This window comes from Passer domesticus, chromosome 3 (assembly GCF_036417665.1).
Source record: "Passer domesticus isolate bPasDom1 chromosome 3, bPasDom1.hap1, whole genome shotgun sequence".
Classification (NCBI taxonomy): Eukaryota; Metazoa; Chordata; class Aves; order Passeriformes; family Passeridae; genus Passer; species Passer domesticus.
The window spans coordinates 36,217,328-36,234,828 of NC_087476.1; the positions used below are offsets into that span (position 1 = coordinate 36,217,328).

At 36.9% G+C, this 17,501-nt stretch overlaps 1 protein-coding gene across 4 annotated transcripts in view; it reads left to right on the forward strand.

Moving 5' to 3' along the window:
- ORC3 (origin recognition complex subunit 3) overlaps positions 1 to 17,501 on the forward strand; it is a 34,728-nt gene that overhangs the window by 1,709 nt on the left and 15,518 nt on the right. For 2 of the 4 annotated variants that reach the window (XM_064412611.1, XM_064412613.1), the window contains exons 2-12: positions 795 to 849; positions 2,581 to 2,678; positions 6,157 to 6,301; positions 7,583 to 7,687; positions 8,427 to 8,581; positions 9,519 to 9,649; positions 11,189 to 11,348; positions 12,146 to 12,259; positions 13,298 to 13,431; positions 13,926 to 13,989; positions 16,925 to 17,041. In XM_064412611.1, the coding sequence (XP_064268681.1) occupies positions 795 to 849; positions 2,581 to 2,678; positions 6,157 to 6,301; positions 7,583 to 7,687; positions 8,427 to 8,581; positions 9,519 to 9,649; positions 11,189 to 11,348; positions 12,146 to 12,259; positions 13,298 to 13,431; positions 13,926 to 13,989; positions 16,925 to 17,041 (1,278 nt within the window). Of the gene's footprint in view, positions 1 to 794; positions 850 to 2,253; positions 2,402 to 2,580; positions 2,679 to 6,156; positions 6,302 to 7,582; positions 7,688 to 8,426; positions 8,582 to 9,518; positions 9,650 to 11,188; positions 11,349 to 12,145; positions 12,260 to 13,297; positions 13,432 to 13,925; positions 13,990 to 16,924; positions 17,042 to 17,501 lie in introns of those variants that run through there. The other 2 variants (XM_064412615.1, XM_064412614.1) reach the window with 2 other exon arrangements.

A 17,501-nucleotide genomic window follows, 5' to 3' on the forward strand; every position in this document is an offset into this window, starting at 1 on the left:
TGTTTCCTTCCCCCTTGCTGCAGCACAAGAACAACACGGTGAGAGTTGGGCAGTGCAGTTAACTCTTCAAAAGAGATGAACTTCTGTAGAGAGGATGGGGGAAGAAATTGCAGATTTTCTAGAAGAAAATCAAAAAAGTCTTCATGAACTCAAAGCTTAATACTTGAGTGATGAAATAGGTCTAACTGGGAGATTACTTCTCTCGACAGGAATTCCTTGGAACAGAGAGTTTTATATGAACCTTTTCCCAACCATTTGTCATTCTGCTTCTAACCACCTACTTTTTCTGAGTTGGGACGTGGTTCACTGTGGCTTGGGCATGTCATTTCCTTTTATAAGTGACTTAATAATGCTCATTGCATTATTCTGGATTGTGTTTTCCATTTATCTCTGCCTCTTACCTTTTGTTTTGTACTTAACTGAAACTGTACTGAGAAAACCGTACTGCTGCATCCCCAGGGAATAATTTCCTTTTAATTCTAAACCTCTTGGAGGTTTTGAGACATTTAAAGAATCTGCTGCTGGCTCAGTTGATGGTTGAATTGCAAAACATAGCGGAAAGATGAAAAAGTTCCTAACAAGTGTGCTGGATTACTGCTTCCACTAGTGTTCCAGCTTGAAACACAAATACAAAGGGACAATATGTAACTTGATATTCTTAAGAGGCTGGCAATTCAGTGCAAATTATTGGTTTAATGGAGCACTGAAATAAAAGAACAATAAAGTGGCCTCTGGAGCCAGTCAGATTGATGCTTGTATTGAAGTCTGTTTGGGGTTTTTTTGCTGTTCTCTAGGGCTGCTTTGTTTTTAAACCAAGTACCAAGAAGAGAAGATTGTCTGATAAAACAGGTTAGTACATTTTCATTTATGTTTCTGTTTTTGAGACGGGTTAATCCTGAAAGGTTCATCATATCTGATTGAATTAATGTCGTGAGTTCTGTCATAGCTGTGTGAGGTTTTCCCTTACTGCTTGATTGCTGAAAACTCATTTCTTCAGAGGAATGCAAGCAAATTATTGGCTAGAGTAAATGCTGGGTTTTTCTCATCTCCAGCAATCAAGATTGTATAGCCATCTTTGTCTTTGCACTTTTTTTTTTTTACAAGAGAACTCGTCATCATGCTACCATAAGTTTTTTGCTAACAGACAAACAATTCACTTAAAGGTCTGAATGAGCCCTTTTTAAGCTGTGGGAGTCAGAAATTATATCCCATCCGTAAATCTCACATCCTGGGTATTGTATGTACAGAATACATTAGGTGTTTTGCCTAAGTTTCTCTTGGAAAAGAAGGAGGAAAAGCCATTTGTGGCTTCTGTCCACTAGTATTTGCTGTGGATAGCAAATATTTGCTATACATTTTCTCTAGATGTGTATGCACATTTGGGGACTGACTCTTCTTGGAACCAGAAATAATGTATCTTAAATAATTGCTATTTGGGACTCAGTTGGGAAACTTACTGTTTTTATTCCCAAGTTAAACTACTTTTGTCATCATTAGAGCTGTGAAAAGGTTTGACAATTTATATTAAAAAGATGGAGAGGAAAGTAATAAGCTCGGATTTTTTGTCGTTGCAGGAACCAAGGCCTGTGCACTTAGACCACATTGAAATTTTAACCCTTACTGGGTATTATGTTTTTGTTTTTGTGAGATTAGCTATGCTTGGATAAACTACTAAGCATATTGTTCTAGTTAGCAAGTGCTTTGAGGTGGAAAAATAAATTTGACTGGACTAGCCCTAAAAGAGAGAGACAGAACACACAGTTTCACAGCAGCTGGTTAGAGGGGTGTTCTAAAACATGTACTTGGATGTGCATCTGTCCAGTCTGGAAGCGCAGTCCAGTCCAATGGGAAGTTTTAGTTGTGGAACTCCTCGGCATCAGTAGTAGATAATACTGTCACACCCCATAAGAGGCCTTTTGAGGACATTTGCACCCATAGTTTGACTTTTGGTAGTGAAAAAGGATGTTATGCCTTGGTATGTTACCAGATAATGTGTTGGCTGGATTTTCTTCAACTCGAAGTCCAAGATCTGTGTATCAGAGTTGGTTATGTATTCTAAGTGATTTTTCTTAGGGGTACAAATGAGGTGATAGAGGAGACAATGAAAATGGAGGTGGAGGGATGTCTCATTTGTCATTTACAGACCTGTTTTGGGTGGGTTTAGTGCTTTAAGAGATTATGCTCATCAGCTGGCTCTTTTCTAGAGATCAAGCCACTCCAGGTGCTCCATTGAATGGCAGCCAAGTGGACCCACAGAGATTTCTGAAACAAGGGCAAGATGATGATGATGTTTATGTTTGTTTTACTTTAATAATAAAGGCTGTTTGCTCTGATTTAGCCTTTAGCTTATGTAGGACCTGAGATAGAAGTCTCTTCTTTACCTTTTGTCCCTTATACTTGGGTAATTCTGCGTGTTCTCTTGCTTATTCTACTAAATGCCAGCAATTAATTAATTGCTTAAGAGAAATGCCATCTGCCTGAAATACATATGTACAGTTGGATCCTTTTCTTAATCTCAGGGAAAAAAAGTCTTGTTTTCATGAGCTTATTTGTGCTTTCCTTTGCTTTCTGTGTTTCCAGCTCATGATTTCAGAAGCACAAGCAATGATTCAGAGGACACTGAGCTACGGTTTGTCACCTGTCAGGCTTTATGGAACCAGATCAAATCTGAAACAGAGGTGAGTCTCGTGCCTCACACTAAAGTGGTGCTTTGCATTTGTAACAGTGCTGCTTGCTTCTTTGTTTCTGGGGATCTTTTTGACACGCTTAAAAGTGTATGGCCACATAGTTAAAGCAATGGGAGGGCCAGAAATATTGGCTGTCCAGAATATAAAGTAGTAATAATAGATGCATCAAGTACACATTACTTGTAACCACAGAACTGTACACTTCTGCAGCTTCAAGCTGCTGCTTCTAAGCTTCTCTTCCTACTAATTGTCTTCTTTATTAACTCCTGGCATACTGCTGTTTTAGTTCAGTTAATGCTTGCCAGCCCTTTGAGGATTTTAGGCTGGTCTTGACCTGAGTGTTCCAGAATTCATACACAGCAGCCCAGGATTCACAATGGATTTATGTGAACACAGCTGCATGGATGTCAGATATGGAATGACACTGCTCAAATATGGCCTATTGAATTAGTACAGCTGGTGTGAATGGGATCAGAGTGAATTTCCTACTGAACTGTGGCCTCCTGACTATTGTGTGTTACATGGCATGCTGTTGTTGTGTCCCTATAGCCAGCTGGCTTGCATTATACTATGAATAATTGCTTCCATACAGCAGAGATTTCCTTCCCTCCTCTGTGCAGTGTCATGGATTCTGGGAAAGTATTCCATATTCCTCTGCTTGCCTTGGGCTCTATAGAGAATTAGGAGAATTTTTTTCCCAAAGTTTGTTTTGGGATGTGCTGTAGAAGCCAGATGGATGTAACATAAAATCTGGACCCTTGGGCTAAGCTCATAAATTCCTCTAATTTTGTTCCTACCCTTGTTTTCTTTCAGACTGTTAGGAGTTTTCCAGATACTTTCTTCTGGTCTTACTCCTCCTGATGGAAGACAATTCCTCCTATACTGACATATTGATATGAGCATATTTTAGAGTTTTAATTGCCCAAGGGCAGATTTCCTGAAGTTATTTCTGCTGCTATGCAGAGAATTTTCTTCATACTGCCTCTGGTGTATCAGTGGTATCTTTCCTACTGAGTTTTGAATTATCATCCTTTTATTCTACTGTTGGCAAACACAGAGCTGATGGTTGTTCTTACATCAAAAATAGTGTGGTAATTTAGGTTGGAAGGGGCCTTAGAAGGTCTCTAGTGTGAACTCTTCAAAGCAGCATCATCTGTGAGGTCAGACCAGGTAGGTGAGGGCTTTAGCTAGTCAGGATTTCATTTCTTAGGTGTTTTCAAACCTTAGTGTAGCAAACCTGACCAGTGGCAGAGTACGTGGAAGCATGGGGATTGCTGGTTTGGGCTTTTATTCTAGGAGCTCTGGTAGCATGATAAGGGAGCCTAGCAGGACATTCTCCAAAGGTTTTGCCAGGGCACTGCTGCCTGCTGATTTTTTGGCAGGCCTTGTTGCTTGCACTGGTGTTTTCCTGGTTCACTGCCTGAGGTGTTCAGAAGGGGATTTGCCCTCCAAGGCACTTTGTTGTACAGCATTCTTGGCCTTTGTATGTCCATCATAAACTGTGCTGTGGTTGTGACAGCAGCATCTGTCATCTGGTGCTTCTCACAATTAAAAGCTGGCAGAAGTGTGGCAGGAACTACCCTTTGTCTTTAGAAGGTGAATTTTAGTTGTTTTTTGGTTTCAGTATTGCAGTGTATCCCAGTTTTGACTCCTGGTGTCAGAAATGGCCTTGCAAATGTTGTTATGATAAATCTCATAGCATTCTTCTGCTCTGAGACAAGAGTTTGTTCTACCAGGATCTGGGCTAGAAAAAAAAAGCAAAGTGCAGGGCTAAAATACAGTAATTTTTGTTCTAATATGAAGATAATGGTTTTTAGACCACATAACAAATAGTCATGACAAAACCAGGTGTTATGGCAGTAACTGAACTTCCAGTTCCCGTGACTTTTCCAGAGTAAGAATGCCATAGAAGTAAGTGACTTGGTCACTTGAGATGCAGAGCAGCCTGGTGAACTTTCTGGAACATTACTAAAACAATGCTATTAACAAAGTTGTTTTGACAAGAAAAAACTGATGTATTTTAAGAAAGCTAGGTAAATGTTTAATGCTGTGGCAGACTGAATTCCATTGTCACAAGTGCATGATGTAAGAAATAATATATACTGTAATCATGCAGAGTAAGAACTGAGGTTCTTGTTAGGTCAGCTTAGCAAAAACAGTAGTGATCACAGGAAGTATAGGGTTTGATGGAATCTGAAACAGAAGCTCAGAGGATTGTTAAAGAATCTGTGGTGATACAGGAATTGTTACAATGGTGTTATAATGCTGATGTTGTAAATTCTTTCCAAAATGTCATGTTACAATTTGTTCTGCGTTGCGTAGGATTTATCAGGTAGGAGTTCTGAGCTGCACAATCAACATCAGAAAGCCAAGAAGAATATTCTTCAATAAGGAGAGGATGAAAAATATTTTATGTACAGTTTTATCATTTGTTTAGGAGATCAACAGAAGCTCTTCTGTATTATGGAAATGGAGTTCAGGCTATTGAGCAGGCATCATGTGCAATCTCCTGGAGATGTGACCATTGATACTGGCCTCTTCAATGCTGATAGAGGCAGCCTTTGCCTCTTTGCTTAAAATCAAGTTCACAGCTCTGTGTGTTACTTTTTGTTGCTGATAAATCTTGATGATGATTTTGTTTGGAACAAGGGTTTAATCTTGTTTCTAACATGTGTGTTCTAGAGTATACATTGATATCCTGAACTTCAGAGTACAGGAGGTTTTTGTCTGTTCTAGCACAAGGCATATCTTCGTTTAGGGACAGATTATCAAAGGCACACAGATAAAAAAAAAGAAACACAAAATACTACTGATGTATATTTGCTTTAAAAAAGTTTTATTCCGCACCCCCCACCCCCACTTTTTCTCAACTTGTTATATGTTCCTGCTTATACAGATTGTTGTGTGAAAATAGTCCTGAATGTCAAAAGACAGTGTAGCAAACATTGGAGTCACGTGGTTTAGTATTTTTTCCTATAAAACATATTTAATGATTTCCTTTAATTCTGTTTTTACTTCTTTTATCCTGAATTAGATTTGGAAGAGCAGAATATTTGCTGTCATTTAGATCTCTCAGAAGAATGTTTACAGGTGTTTTGTGAGAAGGAAGAATAGGAATTTCCATGGACATTGTTCCAGAAACTAATTAAATTGGGTTTTTTTCTGCCTAAATCACTGAGGCTTTGTCAGTACATTGGTTTTTTCTCCTTCTTTAAATCCTGTGGTGTGACAACACAGTTAAGCTCACTTGCTTTTCAAATTATTCTTGAGGCACTTGACCAGAAGTTCCAAGATGGGAAATGGTGTTTGCCACACAGTTAATAAATTAATGTGGTTTATATAGATGACAGGAAAATTTAAAATCCTGGGATTTTAAGGGTTAAAGATTATGCAGGAAAGAGTAGAAAAAGGAAGATGCAGTGGTGTTTTCACGTTTTTATAGATAAATTCTCTCTGTGTATGTTTGCAGCAAATACAGGAAAACTTGAATAAGCAGTTGCTTGATAATCTGCTGAGTTTTTTAAGCCGGTCTCATTCTGACTTTCAAGAGAAGACAACAGAATGGACTTGCAGGATGAAGTTCAGAGAAATCCCTACTGCAGCTCTTGTCTTAGGTAATTTTTTGAAGATATTTTTGTAATGTACATCTGATTAAATCTCACAGACATGTCAAAGAAACTTAGAGTCCCATCAATTACTGTGAGCAATATCAGCCTCAAATATGTCAACAGAAGAGATTGGGCAGGGAGAAGGAAGTCAGATAAAACCTCCTTCCCCTTTTGTTTATGTTACTTAATAGTCCAGTAAGTCAACAACTCCCCTACAGGTCTCTCTTATGCAGCTGGTAGGGATTTGAGTTTTTTTTTTGTTTGAGGCACTGGAGATAACTTTGATTACATCCCTGTTGCTGCCACCAGCATGCTTGGTGGTTTCTACAGCTTAACCATGGGAATTATATAGCTTCTGTATTTCTGATAAGTGTTCTTGCAGTGCAACTTTACATGAAGGAAAGTAGTGTCTTTATCTTGGGAAAAGAGCACGGGGGGAAAAATAGCTGGAGATGAAGTTAGTGAAGTTCTGAAGTTTTTGTTTTGGTTTGGTTTTTTTTCTTCTGTTCTCCTTTCTTTCAGAGGTTTATACCTATAAATCCTAAACCTGATTTAAGGCAAGTTGATTACATTTTAAGTGGCTTGTTTTAGAAAAATTAAAATCAGGCCTGTGCTTCAAACTTACCATGTAGGCACTAACAAAGAGTGGACTGTACTCTACTTTTGTAGGTAATAGAAAGTGAAAAACTACTGCTTCAAATATTTCTGTGGACAAAGTTCTGAACTGCCTCCTGGAGGGGCTTGTTCTTTTTTTTTTTTTTTTTTTTTGTTGATTAAGGATATTAACAAAGGCAGTAAATACTAAGTAGTTCATAGTGAATTCAAACTGAGTTTCACAGCAATTTACAGTAATTTTCCTCTTTACTTGAGGCATGAGAGGATCCAGGTATGGATACAGTATTCTTCTATAGAGGGTGAATTTAACTTGTTGTCTGCAGGCCTTACATGGCTGTGGATAGCTTCTGAGGGATGTTAGAAAACCAATCCTGCTTCCTGCAGGTTTGCACCCTTGGAAAACTTTCTTTTAAAAACACCACCAAGCTATATGATGAAGGGTATTCACAGTGACTCCCTGCTTCTCATAATCAGGGGCTGTCAACATACATGTCTAATCTTGTGCTAGTTTTTCATCTTCCCTCACAGCTGATGTGATACTTTTAATTATTTCCTTAAATATTTGAGGTATCTTCTGTTTTTTGTCCACGGTTCAGTTTATTGTGTAATCATTGTGCTCATGAGTCATGGGAAAAATGCCCTTAAAAATTTGTCCTTTTTTTATTTTTCTAGGTGTAAATGTTACAGATCATGACTTGACTTTCCGAGGTCTCTCGGATGTCCTTCGGGATAATATTACTCCTTATGTAGCCTTGCTGGAAGCCAAAGATTGCCCAGGTAAATACTTCAATAGTACAGCTGCTTCTTTTGCATAAGGAATTCTAGCTTTTGCCCCTAAATGCAAGAGTAATGGACAGAGGGATCCTGAAGACTTTCCAAAGATTTGCTCAAACCTGTGTAAGCAGAGCAGTAATGCCTACTTGTATTTTGAGAGGTATCCAGTTCAGTTTGAAACACTGAAGATTGAAATGCTCCTTAGCTGTAGCATAACAGTTAAAAGAACATGCTGCTTAGAATATTGCGTGTTGATGTTGTAGGTTGGTTTTCTTCTTGTTTATTTGGACAGTGGATGTCTGCATTCCACTTTTTAAATGCTTATAGTCACATTATTTAGTGAGAGAGTGGCAGAATAAAATTGCCCCACCCTCCTTTCTCCTTTTTTATTTTTTAAGCGAAAAGATTGCAATTACATGTGGCAGCATCCTTAGTTCTGTGGAGTGGCTGCCTTACTTATTTCTAGGCCACTCTTAAAAGCATATGGCTGGAGCTCAGGTAAAGATGGAAGACCAACATCTTAACCTCAGTTGTTGCCATTAGGCAAATTGCATGAGCAGCATGCATATCATCAATGCTTTCAGGAGCATGAAATGTGCATTCTGGAGGGAGAAGGAGAATAATTAGAAATGTGGAAAATAATGACTAATAACTATGGGGTAGTTTTTTTATAGTACGAGACAGAGAAGTGTTGCCAGATAACCAAGTGTCTTTACCACATTTCTAAAAATGTTTTGTGAAGGTGTGAAAAATCTGATGCAGAAGCTGATGGGGCAGCTGATGAACTGCGATATAGATGTGGACTCACTGGAAGATGAGGACTGTGTGCAGGTTTCACACAATAGAATACGTTGTTCAATGACTTCTCTTATCAGCTGGTATGACAGTGTAACAAAGGTATGTTGTTGGTGTTTTTTATCCCCAGTTAATCAAAATGCCTGACCTTTAAAACAGAAATTTAATAGCTCAGCGTTGTGTTTAAAACAGAAATTTAATGACTCATCTTTCTGTGAGAAAATGCCAAAGGTTAATTTTTTTAAAATAATGTGGTATTGAGGTGATTTGGATATAATATGTGGCACATAGAACCAATGTGGAGTTAGTTACTGATGATGTATGAATGTCAGAATTCTGAAACACAAGCAAGTACTATTTTATCATATGTTTAATTGGGAACTGGAAGCTTAAAATGCAGTATCAGCTTCATGCCAGATGCTTTTCTCCCAGGAGTGCTGAGATATTTTGTGTATTAAAACAAAACTTTACAGAAGAACAGCTATCCAGGGCAAAGGTACTGTATTAGTGCTAGTGGGCCATGATGTCATCTGTAGCCCACACTGCATTGGCAAGCAGTAAGGAAATCACTTTCCTTACTGTATGTTTTTGTATCTTCATGTTTGCTAAAGCTACTGAAGTTTTAAGTTTTGTTTCTGTCATGAATACAAGTTACAGCTGATTTTTTGATGACTTCATCAGAGCACTGTGATAAACCAATGTGTACTGAGTGCATGCTCTTTTTATTACTGGATAGAGAAAATAAGCAATGTCTGTGTACACAATTAAAATCTCCCTTATTCCCAACAGAACTCGACCAGTTCTGTTTCTCAGAGCTATTCTTGACATTGCTGGACTGTGTATTTACAAAAATCTATTTATTCTTCATACTTCATGCTGTGCCACATGGAAGAGAAATGGCAGTTCTAGGTGCTAATAATAAATGCAGCTGACAAAACGTCAGTCACGTCAATTTGGAGTATTGTAATATCATAGGTATGATTCAGTCTTTTTATTTTGCTGGCTTCTGTGTATTAATGTTTAATAAATGGCTTTAAAGAAAACAGAAACTCCAAGCAAAAAAAGAAATTCCTCCTCTAGACACTGGCAGTATCCTCCAGTTGTAGTCATTTTCAAAGACATGGAAAGTTTCACCACAAAAGTTCTTCAAGACTTCATAGTCATCAGCAGGTAATGTGACTTAAACTTTAGTTCTTTCACTCCTTTACCCATTTTCTATTTGCAGCTGTTCTGAATTTTAACAGTTAGATCAGTGAAGCATTGGAATCAAATATTGGTGCTGCTTCTTTGCAGCAGTGATTAAGCAAAAAACTACTTGCTAGGTTTTAGGGTAAATTGTGCTAAAGCTAAACTTGAGACTGTGAACCAGGGTGCCTAAGGGCCAGGTTGAGATAAGGCAGGGGGCTGATTTAATTCTTCACATAGTAGGATTTACTGGTACTAGTTGTTAAAGAATTTGTGAATGTGAAAGTAAATTTTCAAGATGTCTAGATATTTTTTAATTGTTTGCAGTATGTATTTTTGTGTGACTTCTGATGTAATGCTGCTGCTTAAAGATCACTAGCTTACTAATAATGGTGTATATAAAACTTCCCCAGCTGGCCAGAATCTGTAACCAGCAGCTGACTACTTCAGGTGCTCCTGTACTTCTGTTCTTCTTTAATGTAATCTGTCTTCCTTAATGTAATTCTGTTTCTGTCTTCCTTAATGTAATCTCAGGCATGCTAATCAAAACCTCATGCTGCTCTCCAAAAAGAGCATCATGCATTTAAGTCCCCAGGCTGGAGCTGTTAGAACTGGAGCTGCAATTCCTCAGCAATTCACTTGTTGTGCCACCAGCAAGAAATTGTATACCTTGTGTTGTTGTCTTCATCTTAGTCTTAAGCATGTTTAATAATAAAGGTGAAGCGGACAAATGTGAAAGGTTCCTCTGATTTGTTAATCACAAGTTCTGTTTACTTTTTAAGATTCTCTAAGGTTATCAGTAGTTGACAGTAATAGATTAAGCTTTTTGGTTTTATGTTTGTCTTCAGCAATTTCTTTTGAGAAGTTAGAGAAAGAAAGTAATTGTAAGATAACAATTAAAATCCAAAGTCAAAAAGTTGCTGTGGCAAAAACAAAGGAAAGGATAAATTGACAATTTTAACCTAGAAGGTATTTAAGATACCATATTTTGTACCTCCTTGAAACCATTAAAAATGGAAACACTGAAAATACAGCAAAAATACTGTCTTTTGTATAAATTGTATGCTGTCCTCAAAGAATATACATTCAGTCCTGATTTTCATTTCTAAAGCAAATCCTAAACAAATATCTGAAGAAGATTAATCTATAGAAGTTGGAAATTTTTTAAAGTGTGATTGGATCACGCACTCATCTCCAGACATTGGAGTTATTTCATATTTAATTTATTAAATGGTGTAAATTTTCTTGGATGTTACCTATTTAATGTGTCTTCTTAGTTTTTCTTTGTATCTTTGAAAAAATCCTATATAAGACTCAGCTCTCTGAATATAATTTTTGGGAAGGTAGGATCAGCACAAAACTAACTGAAATGATGCTTTTTGTTCCGCTTTATCGGCAGCAAATATTTTAATTTACCCCTTTCTGCATTGAAACTCAGTGCTTTAGTAGGAACATAATGCATTTGTTACACAAGCTTCTATAATGTAACTATTACTTTTTTTTTCCTCTTCCCCCATTATCCAGTCAGCATATCCATGAATTGCCTCTAGTGCTGATTTTTGGAATCGCTACATCACCAATGATTATCCACAGACTACTTCCTCACTCAGTTTCCTCTCTGCTGTGCATAGAGCTTTTCCAGTCCCTTTCCTGTAAGGAGCACCTGTCTACTCTAATTGACAAGGTAACTCCCTTTCTAAATAGAAATGAGGAGTATGTGTGTGTGTGTGTTGAAGCACAGTTTACATACGTGGTCTTTAAATGCAGGTTTGCCTGAAGGTTTTGGAAAGGACTCAGTTCCTCAGAGCTGTGGATTTTAGATATTTCTACTTGCAGCTGCAGAGCAGTGCAATACTGAGAGCTCCCTTCTCATACTGAGACACACATACACACCTGCTTTCAGCTTTCATTTGCATTGCCTTGTGCAATTACACTTTGACATTCACAGTTCTTCATTAAAGTCAAGCTGTGATTTCAGTTTCACTTAGTTCCAGAAAAAGATAGCTTTGAAACTTAGCTAAAATTCTGAAAAATAAAGTTCAGTCTGAGTTTTGCCACCTGTCAAACATTAGCTGAGGTATCCATATGTTCAAGCCATATAACTGTTGTGCCTGTGGATTCTTGGTAGAGCACAGGATTTCCAAAATCTCTGTTACACATGCTGAAAGTAGTGGTATCATTGTTTATTACAGCAGTCTCTGTTCTATTTGTAATTTTACAAAAATAGCATTAAGCAAAATTAACTTAAAATGTGTTAGTAAAAGATACTTACGAAAATGTGGTAAAATAATAAACTCAAAATCAATCTTTGCATGGATATTTCAGTAGAAATACTATTTTTAGAAGCTGGCAGTGTATTTAGTATGTCATTTCATTGAATGTTAACACAAACTAAGAGTTGTATCAAGTTGTGTATGTAAGTTTTACTGATTTGGAGAGAATTTCTGCTATGCCTGTTTTTGATTTTTGTCTCCTTTTTAGCTGCTTCTGACATCCCGGTTTCCCTTTAAACTGGGAGAAAAAGTTCTGCAGGTTCTCATCAACATATTCCTGTACCATGATTTTTCTGTACAGAATTTTATCAAAGGATTTCAGGTAGGCAATGGTAACAAGAATTCAAATAATGGTTGTGTCCTCTGACACAATTTCTGGATGCACATTTCCTGCCTTTTCAGGGAAATAGGAGCTGCAGAGTCATTTACTTGGTGCCTCAGAGGAGGTAATACTTGTGCTCCAAGCAGTTGTGTAGCAGTGTGGGAGTTATATTTACCCTCTATCAGGAGACAAAGTGGGAGAGCTCAGGGGGTTTCCAAAAAGAGTCTCTAGAGAACATGATAGTTAATTTTTTATTGTCTTACATAGTTCTTCATATCTAGATATATTTCTGTGTCTAGGTCTCCTTGTAGCTTTTGTGGATTGCAGACAAGAATTCTCTGAAGAATTTGTAGGCCCTGTCAGCTGTTTTAATGCAGGATTGTGAATTATTTCTCTCTTACCTAGTTCCATGTGTGAACCTGCTAGTAAAATATGCCTGTGTAATGTCATATGCATTTAGAATTTCTCTGATTTTTTGATATATAAGATTCAATGATTTCATGTGGCCACGAGAAATATCCTGGCCATAGTACCTCTTCTTGAAGACAGATCTTTGTGGGCTTTCATAGGTTTCAGCTCCTCTTATTTGAAAGGGTCATCAAAGTTTAGTACTTCTCCATTGGCCTGACATGCAAATACAAGTTTTAGACCTGACAGTGCATGGCTGTGTCCTTGTGTGTTAAAAGAATTCAAGGATGAAGCAATTTCAGATCAGATTTTTGAAGTCATAAATACAAGAGATCACCATCATGTCATTATATTGAGGTGTGATGTTACATAAGGGGGGGGGGAAAGCTGAGGTACTGAAAATTAATAGCACATATGGCAAAGAAGGCAATTATGTGACTGTGAACAACTGTATAATCAATGTCCTGTAATGATTTATGGAATATTTATGGATTGTAATTAATATTTTTTAAGGAGTACCATTACTACCATTGTAGTATATGCAATGTAGTAGTAACGAAGCATTAAAAGGTAGATATAGCAGGGAGATTGAATTTTATTAACATCCCTAGTTCTTGGTTTGTTTTTCAGCTCTGTATTGTGGAGCACTTCTATTCCCAGCCTCTCAGTGTACTGTGTTGCCACGTGGCAGACATTGAGAAGAGAGTTTATTCTTTATCACATGATCAGTGTGAAAACATTCGGAGACTGCCCTCTTTTAGGAGGTAAGGGTGGAAATACATTTTTTTGGACAATCATGTATTGAGTTTGCTTTAAAAAAGATTAAAAGAATCTGTAAATTAGTTCTGTGAACACTGTGGCTGATTTGTGCATTTTCTATAGCAAAGGTAGATTGATCAAACAAAGGACATTTCTAAATAATTTCAGGAAGCCTTAATGTTCCAGTTTAAAGAGTACAGCTTCTGTGATGTGTAATCACTTGAATTTACTTTTTTTCTTCTCGTTCTTAATACAGAAACAAGTTATTCTGACAAAAAACTGTAAATCACTTTTGAGCTTGTTAAGCTGATTTGAAGCATAATCTCTAGGGTTTTGGAGTGGCCTTTCAACTTGTTGGATTTCACTGTCCTTTTTGAACCTTTCCAAAGAAAGATACATATTTCTTATAGCAGCATAAGCCTTTTAAATGTTTTTAACCCTAGGATCTTCCTTTACATTATAATTTTATGTTGGTTTTATTTTTTTTTCCTGCCATAAGGTATGTGGAAAAGCAAGAGTCAGGGAAACAGATTGAACTGCTGACAAACGACAGCTTCTTAAAGGTAAAATTTTAAGAATGTCTTTGGAGAACAGAAATAACTTGCCCAATATATCACTTCGTGGAGCATAATAAAATACAGGACCAAGATGTAGAGTTCTTTATAATATCTTTCATACAGAACATACTGTGCTTTGTGATCAGTAGTGAGGAATTAGGATTGGCAGATCAGAATTCCAGATCTCTAGGGTTGCCAGGTCAGCCTTTATGTGAAGCTGCACAACTTTCTTACATCAACTTTTAGTTATGTCTAGAAATAAAACTGCTTTAAAAGAAGGATACAAGGTTTATTTATGACCAGGTCTTTTCATGCTTGCCCAGACTGACTTTCTTGGAAGGTCAGTTAAGTGTTTGAAGCATGTGTAAGTTATCTTGGAGGTTATTTCATAAGCTTTTAATCCTTCATAGTCTCTGCATAGTTTCTGATTGAACTCAGTAGGGCAGACCCTGTGTCCCAAGGCACACATTCACCCCACACCTCATACAGGATTAAAACTAATTTGTTACATGTTTATCTGAAGCTTTGCCAACGGGTTGAAGTCAGACTACTGCTATTGTGAGTCCTTTAGGAATTCACCAACAAATATCTGTTGGTTATTTTCACCATCTGAGCCACTCCCAGTAGAAGCATTGCTGAAGGTAAAGGATTTCTCCTGACTCTTCATTTCAAGTATTTGTAACCTGTCAGGCAAATGGTACTTGCCTGGTGTGGAAGCTTTTTCAAGTGTCAAGAACAATGGTAATGGCTGGAGGGGAGGTTAGGAGCAAGCAATATGGCAAGTACAGTTGCAGTATTCAAGATGAGATATGATTTTACATCATTTTATGATCCACTGTCTTCATTGGCAAAAATAACTTAAGCTACTTAAGCAACTGTTCCCTTGCCCTCTATTCACGCCTGCTTTGAAAGCTGAATAATCATCAGCTTAAACCTTACATGTTTTCAACCTTACATGTTTGATAATACACCCCTTAATTCACAAGCCTCAACTTTTAACTTTGGGAAGGAAGCTGGAATTCTCATACTTAGGTGCATATGATGCTTCTCACAGATTTTATTGAAGACATTTGTTCTAATCTCCACAGTAGAGGTGGGACCATTACTGCCTTGCCAATCTGGCAGAATATTCTGCCTGGGGAAAAAAGGTCCTACTGCTGCATTAATGAGGTGCTGTTTATTCTGATGTCATGCTAATCTACAATGTCATGCCCAGCTTTGGAAACACTTTCAAAGTCACTATAGTAATCTTTCATGTGAACTTGGTGTTTTAGCACAAGGTCACTTAATCTTCCAGTTTAGCCCGTAAACCTGCAGTACATTTTATCAGCCTCATTTATATTCCATGTTGTTACCAGTTTTTTAATAAGTAGTGGAAGAGTTTCACCTATTTAAAATTATCCATTTTAAAAGCAATTTTACATCATAATTATTAACAAATCTTTCTGAAATGTTTCATGGCAAATTTAATTTGAAATTATGTAAATGTGGCAATCTGTTTTTTATCTCTATTCTGGAAATAATATTGCATAGTCTTCTAATGACATTTTCAAACTCTTCTAAAATGGATTGTGCCTTTTCACTTTCTTATTTGGCAAAATACATTGTTATTTATGTATATTAACTATATTTGTCTTGAGCTGGGACCAAGATGAGGGAAATATAGATGTGTTAATGCTTGGGGTTTGGGGAAATAAGGTTGATGAAGCAGCATTAGAGAGAACTTGTTTCTTTTCTTTTTTATTGTGGTAGTGATTTTTTTCTTAATGATCCTACTTAAAATACAGACTTGTGAATGTCTATCTTAAGGTTTTAGAGGTTGCCTTAACAGTTGTTATATCAGTGACTCTTAAAATTCCATATATAAAAAGTCTGTGGGGAGAAAGATTGTTAATGTTTTTAATAATTTAAAACTTTTTTTTACATCAGAAAGCTCTCTGTAGCGCTGTCTTTGTTACGTTCAGTCTTTGCAATATGATACCTTTTCTTTCCATACATCTGTACTTTCTTGTATTGCCTGTAGACAAGGTTTTCCTTTTCTTTTATCTTTAATACCCTTTGTTTCACTATCCCTCTAGAAAACTTCAGTGGCTTATTTTGTTTTTCTCTTTCCATTTGGAATGGTTAGTTCAGAGTTGGGCAAAAGGGGAATTAAATATGTAGAGGATTCTGTGTTTTTTTCCTCTTTATTTTTGACTGAAGACAGAGGAAAGAAGATCTTTTGATTCACAGACTTAAATCTAATGACCACAAAGTCTAAATGACTTCAGTATAGTTACCAGAATTTTGAGTGTGGCTTTCCAGAAGCAATATATGCTTCCATGGCAGGCCCGTGATAATGTGGTGCCATCCAGAAAATTCAGTAACAGTAGTCAATAATTTCTATTTCTTAAATGTGATTTTTTTATTTCTGTGGTTCTCAACACATGAATAAGCAAAAGTCAAATTAAAAACACATAGGAAAATCAACTGAATATTTCTTTGTTTTCTGTGAACTGGTCTTTTTATGTACGTATAACTAATAAAAACAGCAGCCACCCACAATATAAGAAACAAATTCTTTAATGCATTTGTAGTATAAAAATGCAAATTTTCAAGTAAATGTAGCTGTGTAACTTCTCATTGTCTGCTAAAGGAGTAGTGTATACTCTCATTGTTGTGAGAAGACATTTCAAGTCTAAAGGCCTAAATATAGTTGAAAATGGTAAAGTAATAATGCTAGTCAATACCAAATCTGTGCTGAGCTGGAGGAAGAAAGTAAAGGTAACAAGATGCAATGACAGCGCAGTGAACTGTTTAGTGGTCTCAATTTAAGATTGGTGGTTTAAATCAAAGCGCACTACAAAAATTCAGAGTAATTTATGGGATTAATTAATTCAAAACTTTATGGGAGTTTTGAATGGATGTCAGAATTACTTTTAAAATTATTCTATCACTGTAGGAAGAAACACAGAAGTTGCTGGAGGACTTACATGTTTACCATGAAAATTATGTTTCCATTCTGAGATGTCTTCATGTTTTCACATCTTCTCTTCCAAAGTATCCTTTGGGCAAGCAGGTGATGTACTGTTATATGTGGGTCTTGTTGGGTTGTTGTTATTGTGGTTTTGGTTTGGTTTTCTTTTTTGTTTTTTTCCTCAAAGTATGACAGTTAAATAAACATTTACTCTTTATTTATTAATGTGCTGTTTTGCCCCCTGCTTCTTAAAATGGAGAGAGATGCTCGTTTCTATGGGCAGAGGATGAGAGTATGTGGTTTCTTTACTGGCATGGATGATACCTTGTCAGTGAACAGGAAGGAGTTTCCAGGAGGAGGCAGATGCACAGATCAGCAAAAGGATCCCCACATTGACTTCCCCACATCTGAGATTACCTGTATGCATTGCAGACAGTGTACACACTTCTACCACCTGTTAATTCACTAGTCAAATTCAGATGAGTTTTTAGCAACCTTCTATACAGAAAAAAGCAATTGTAGGAGGAACAGTGATCATTTCTCTGTTAATAGTCCTATTGCT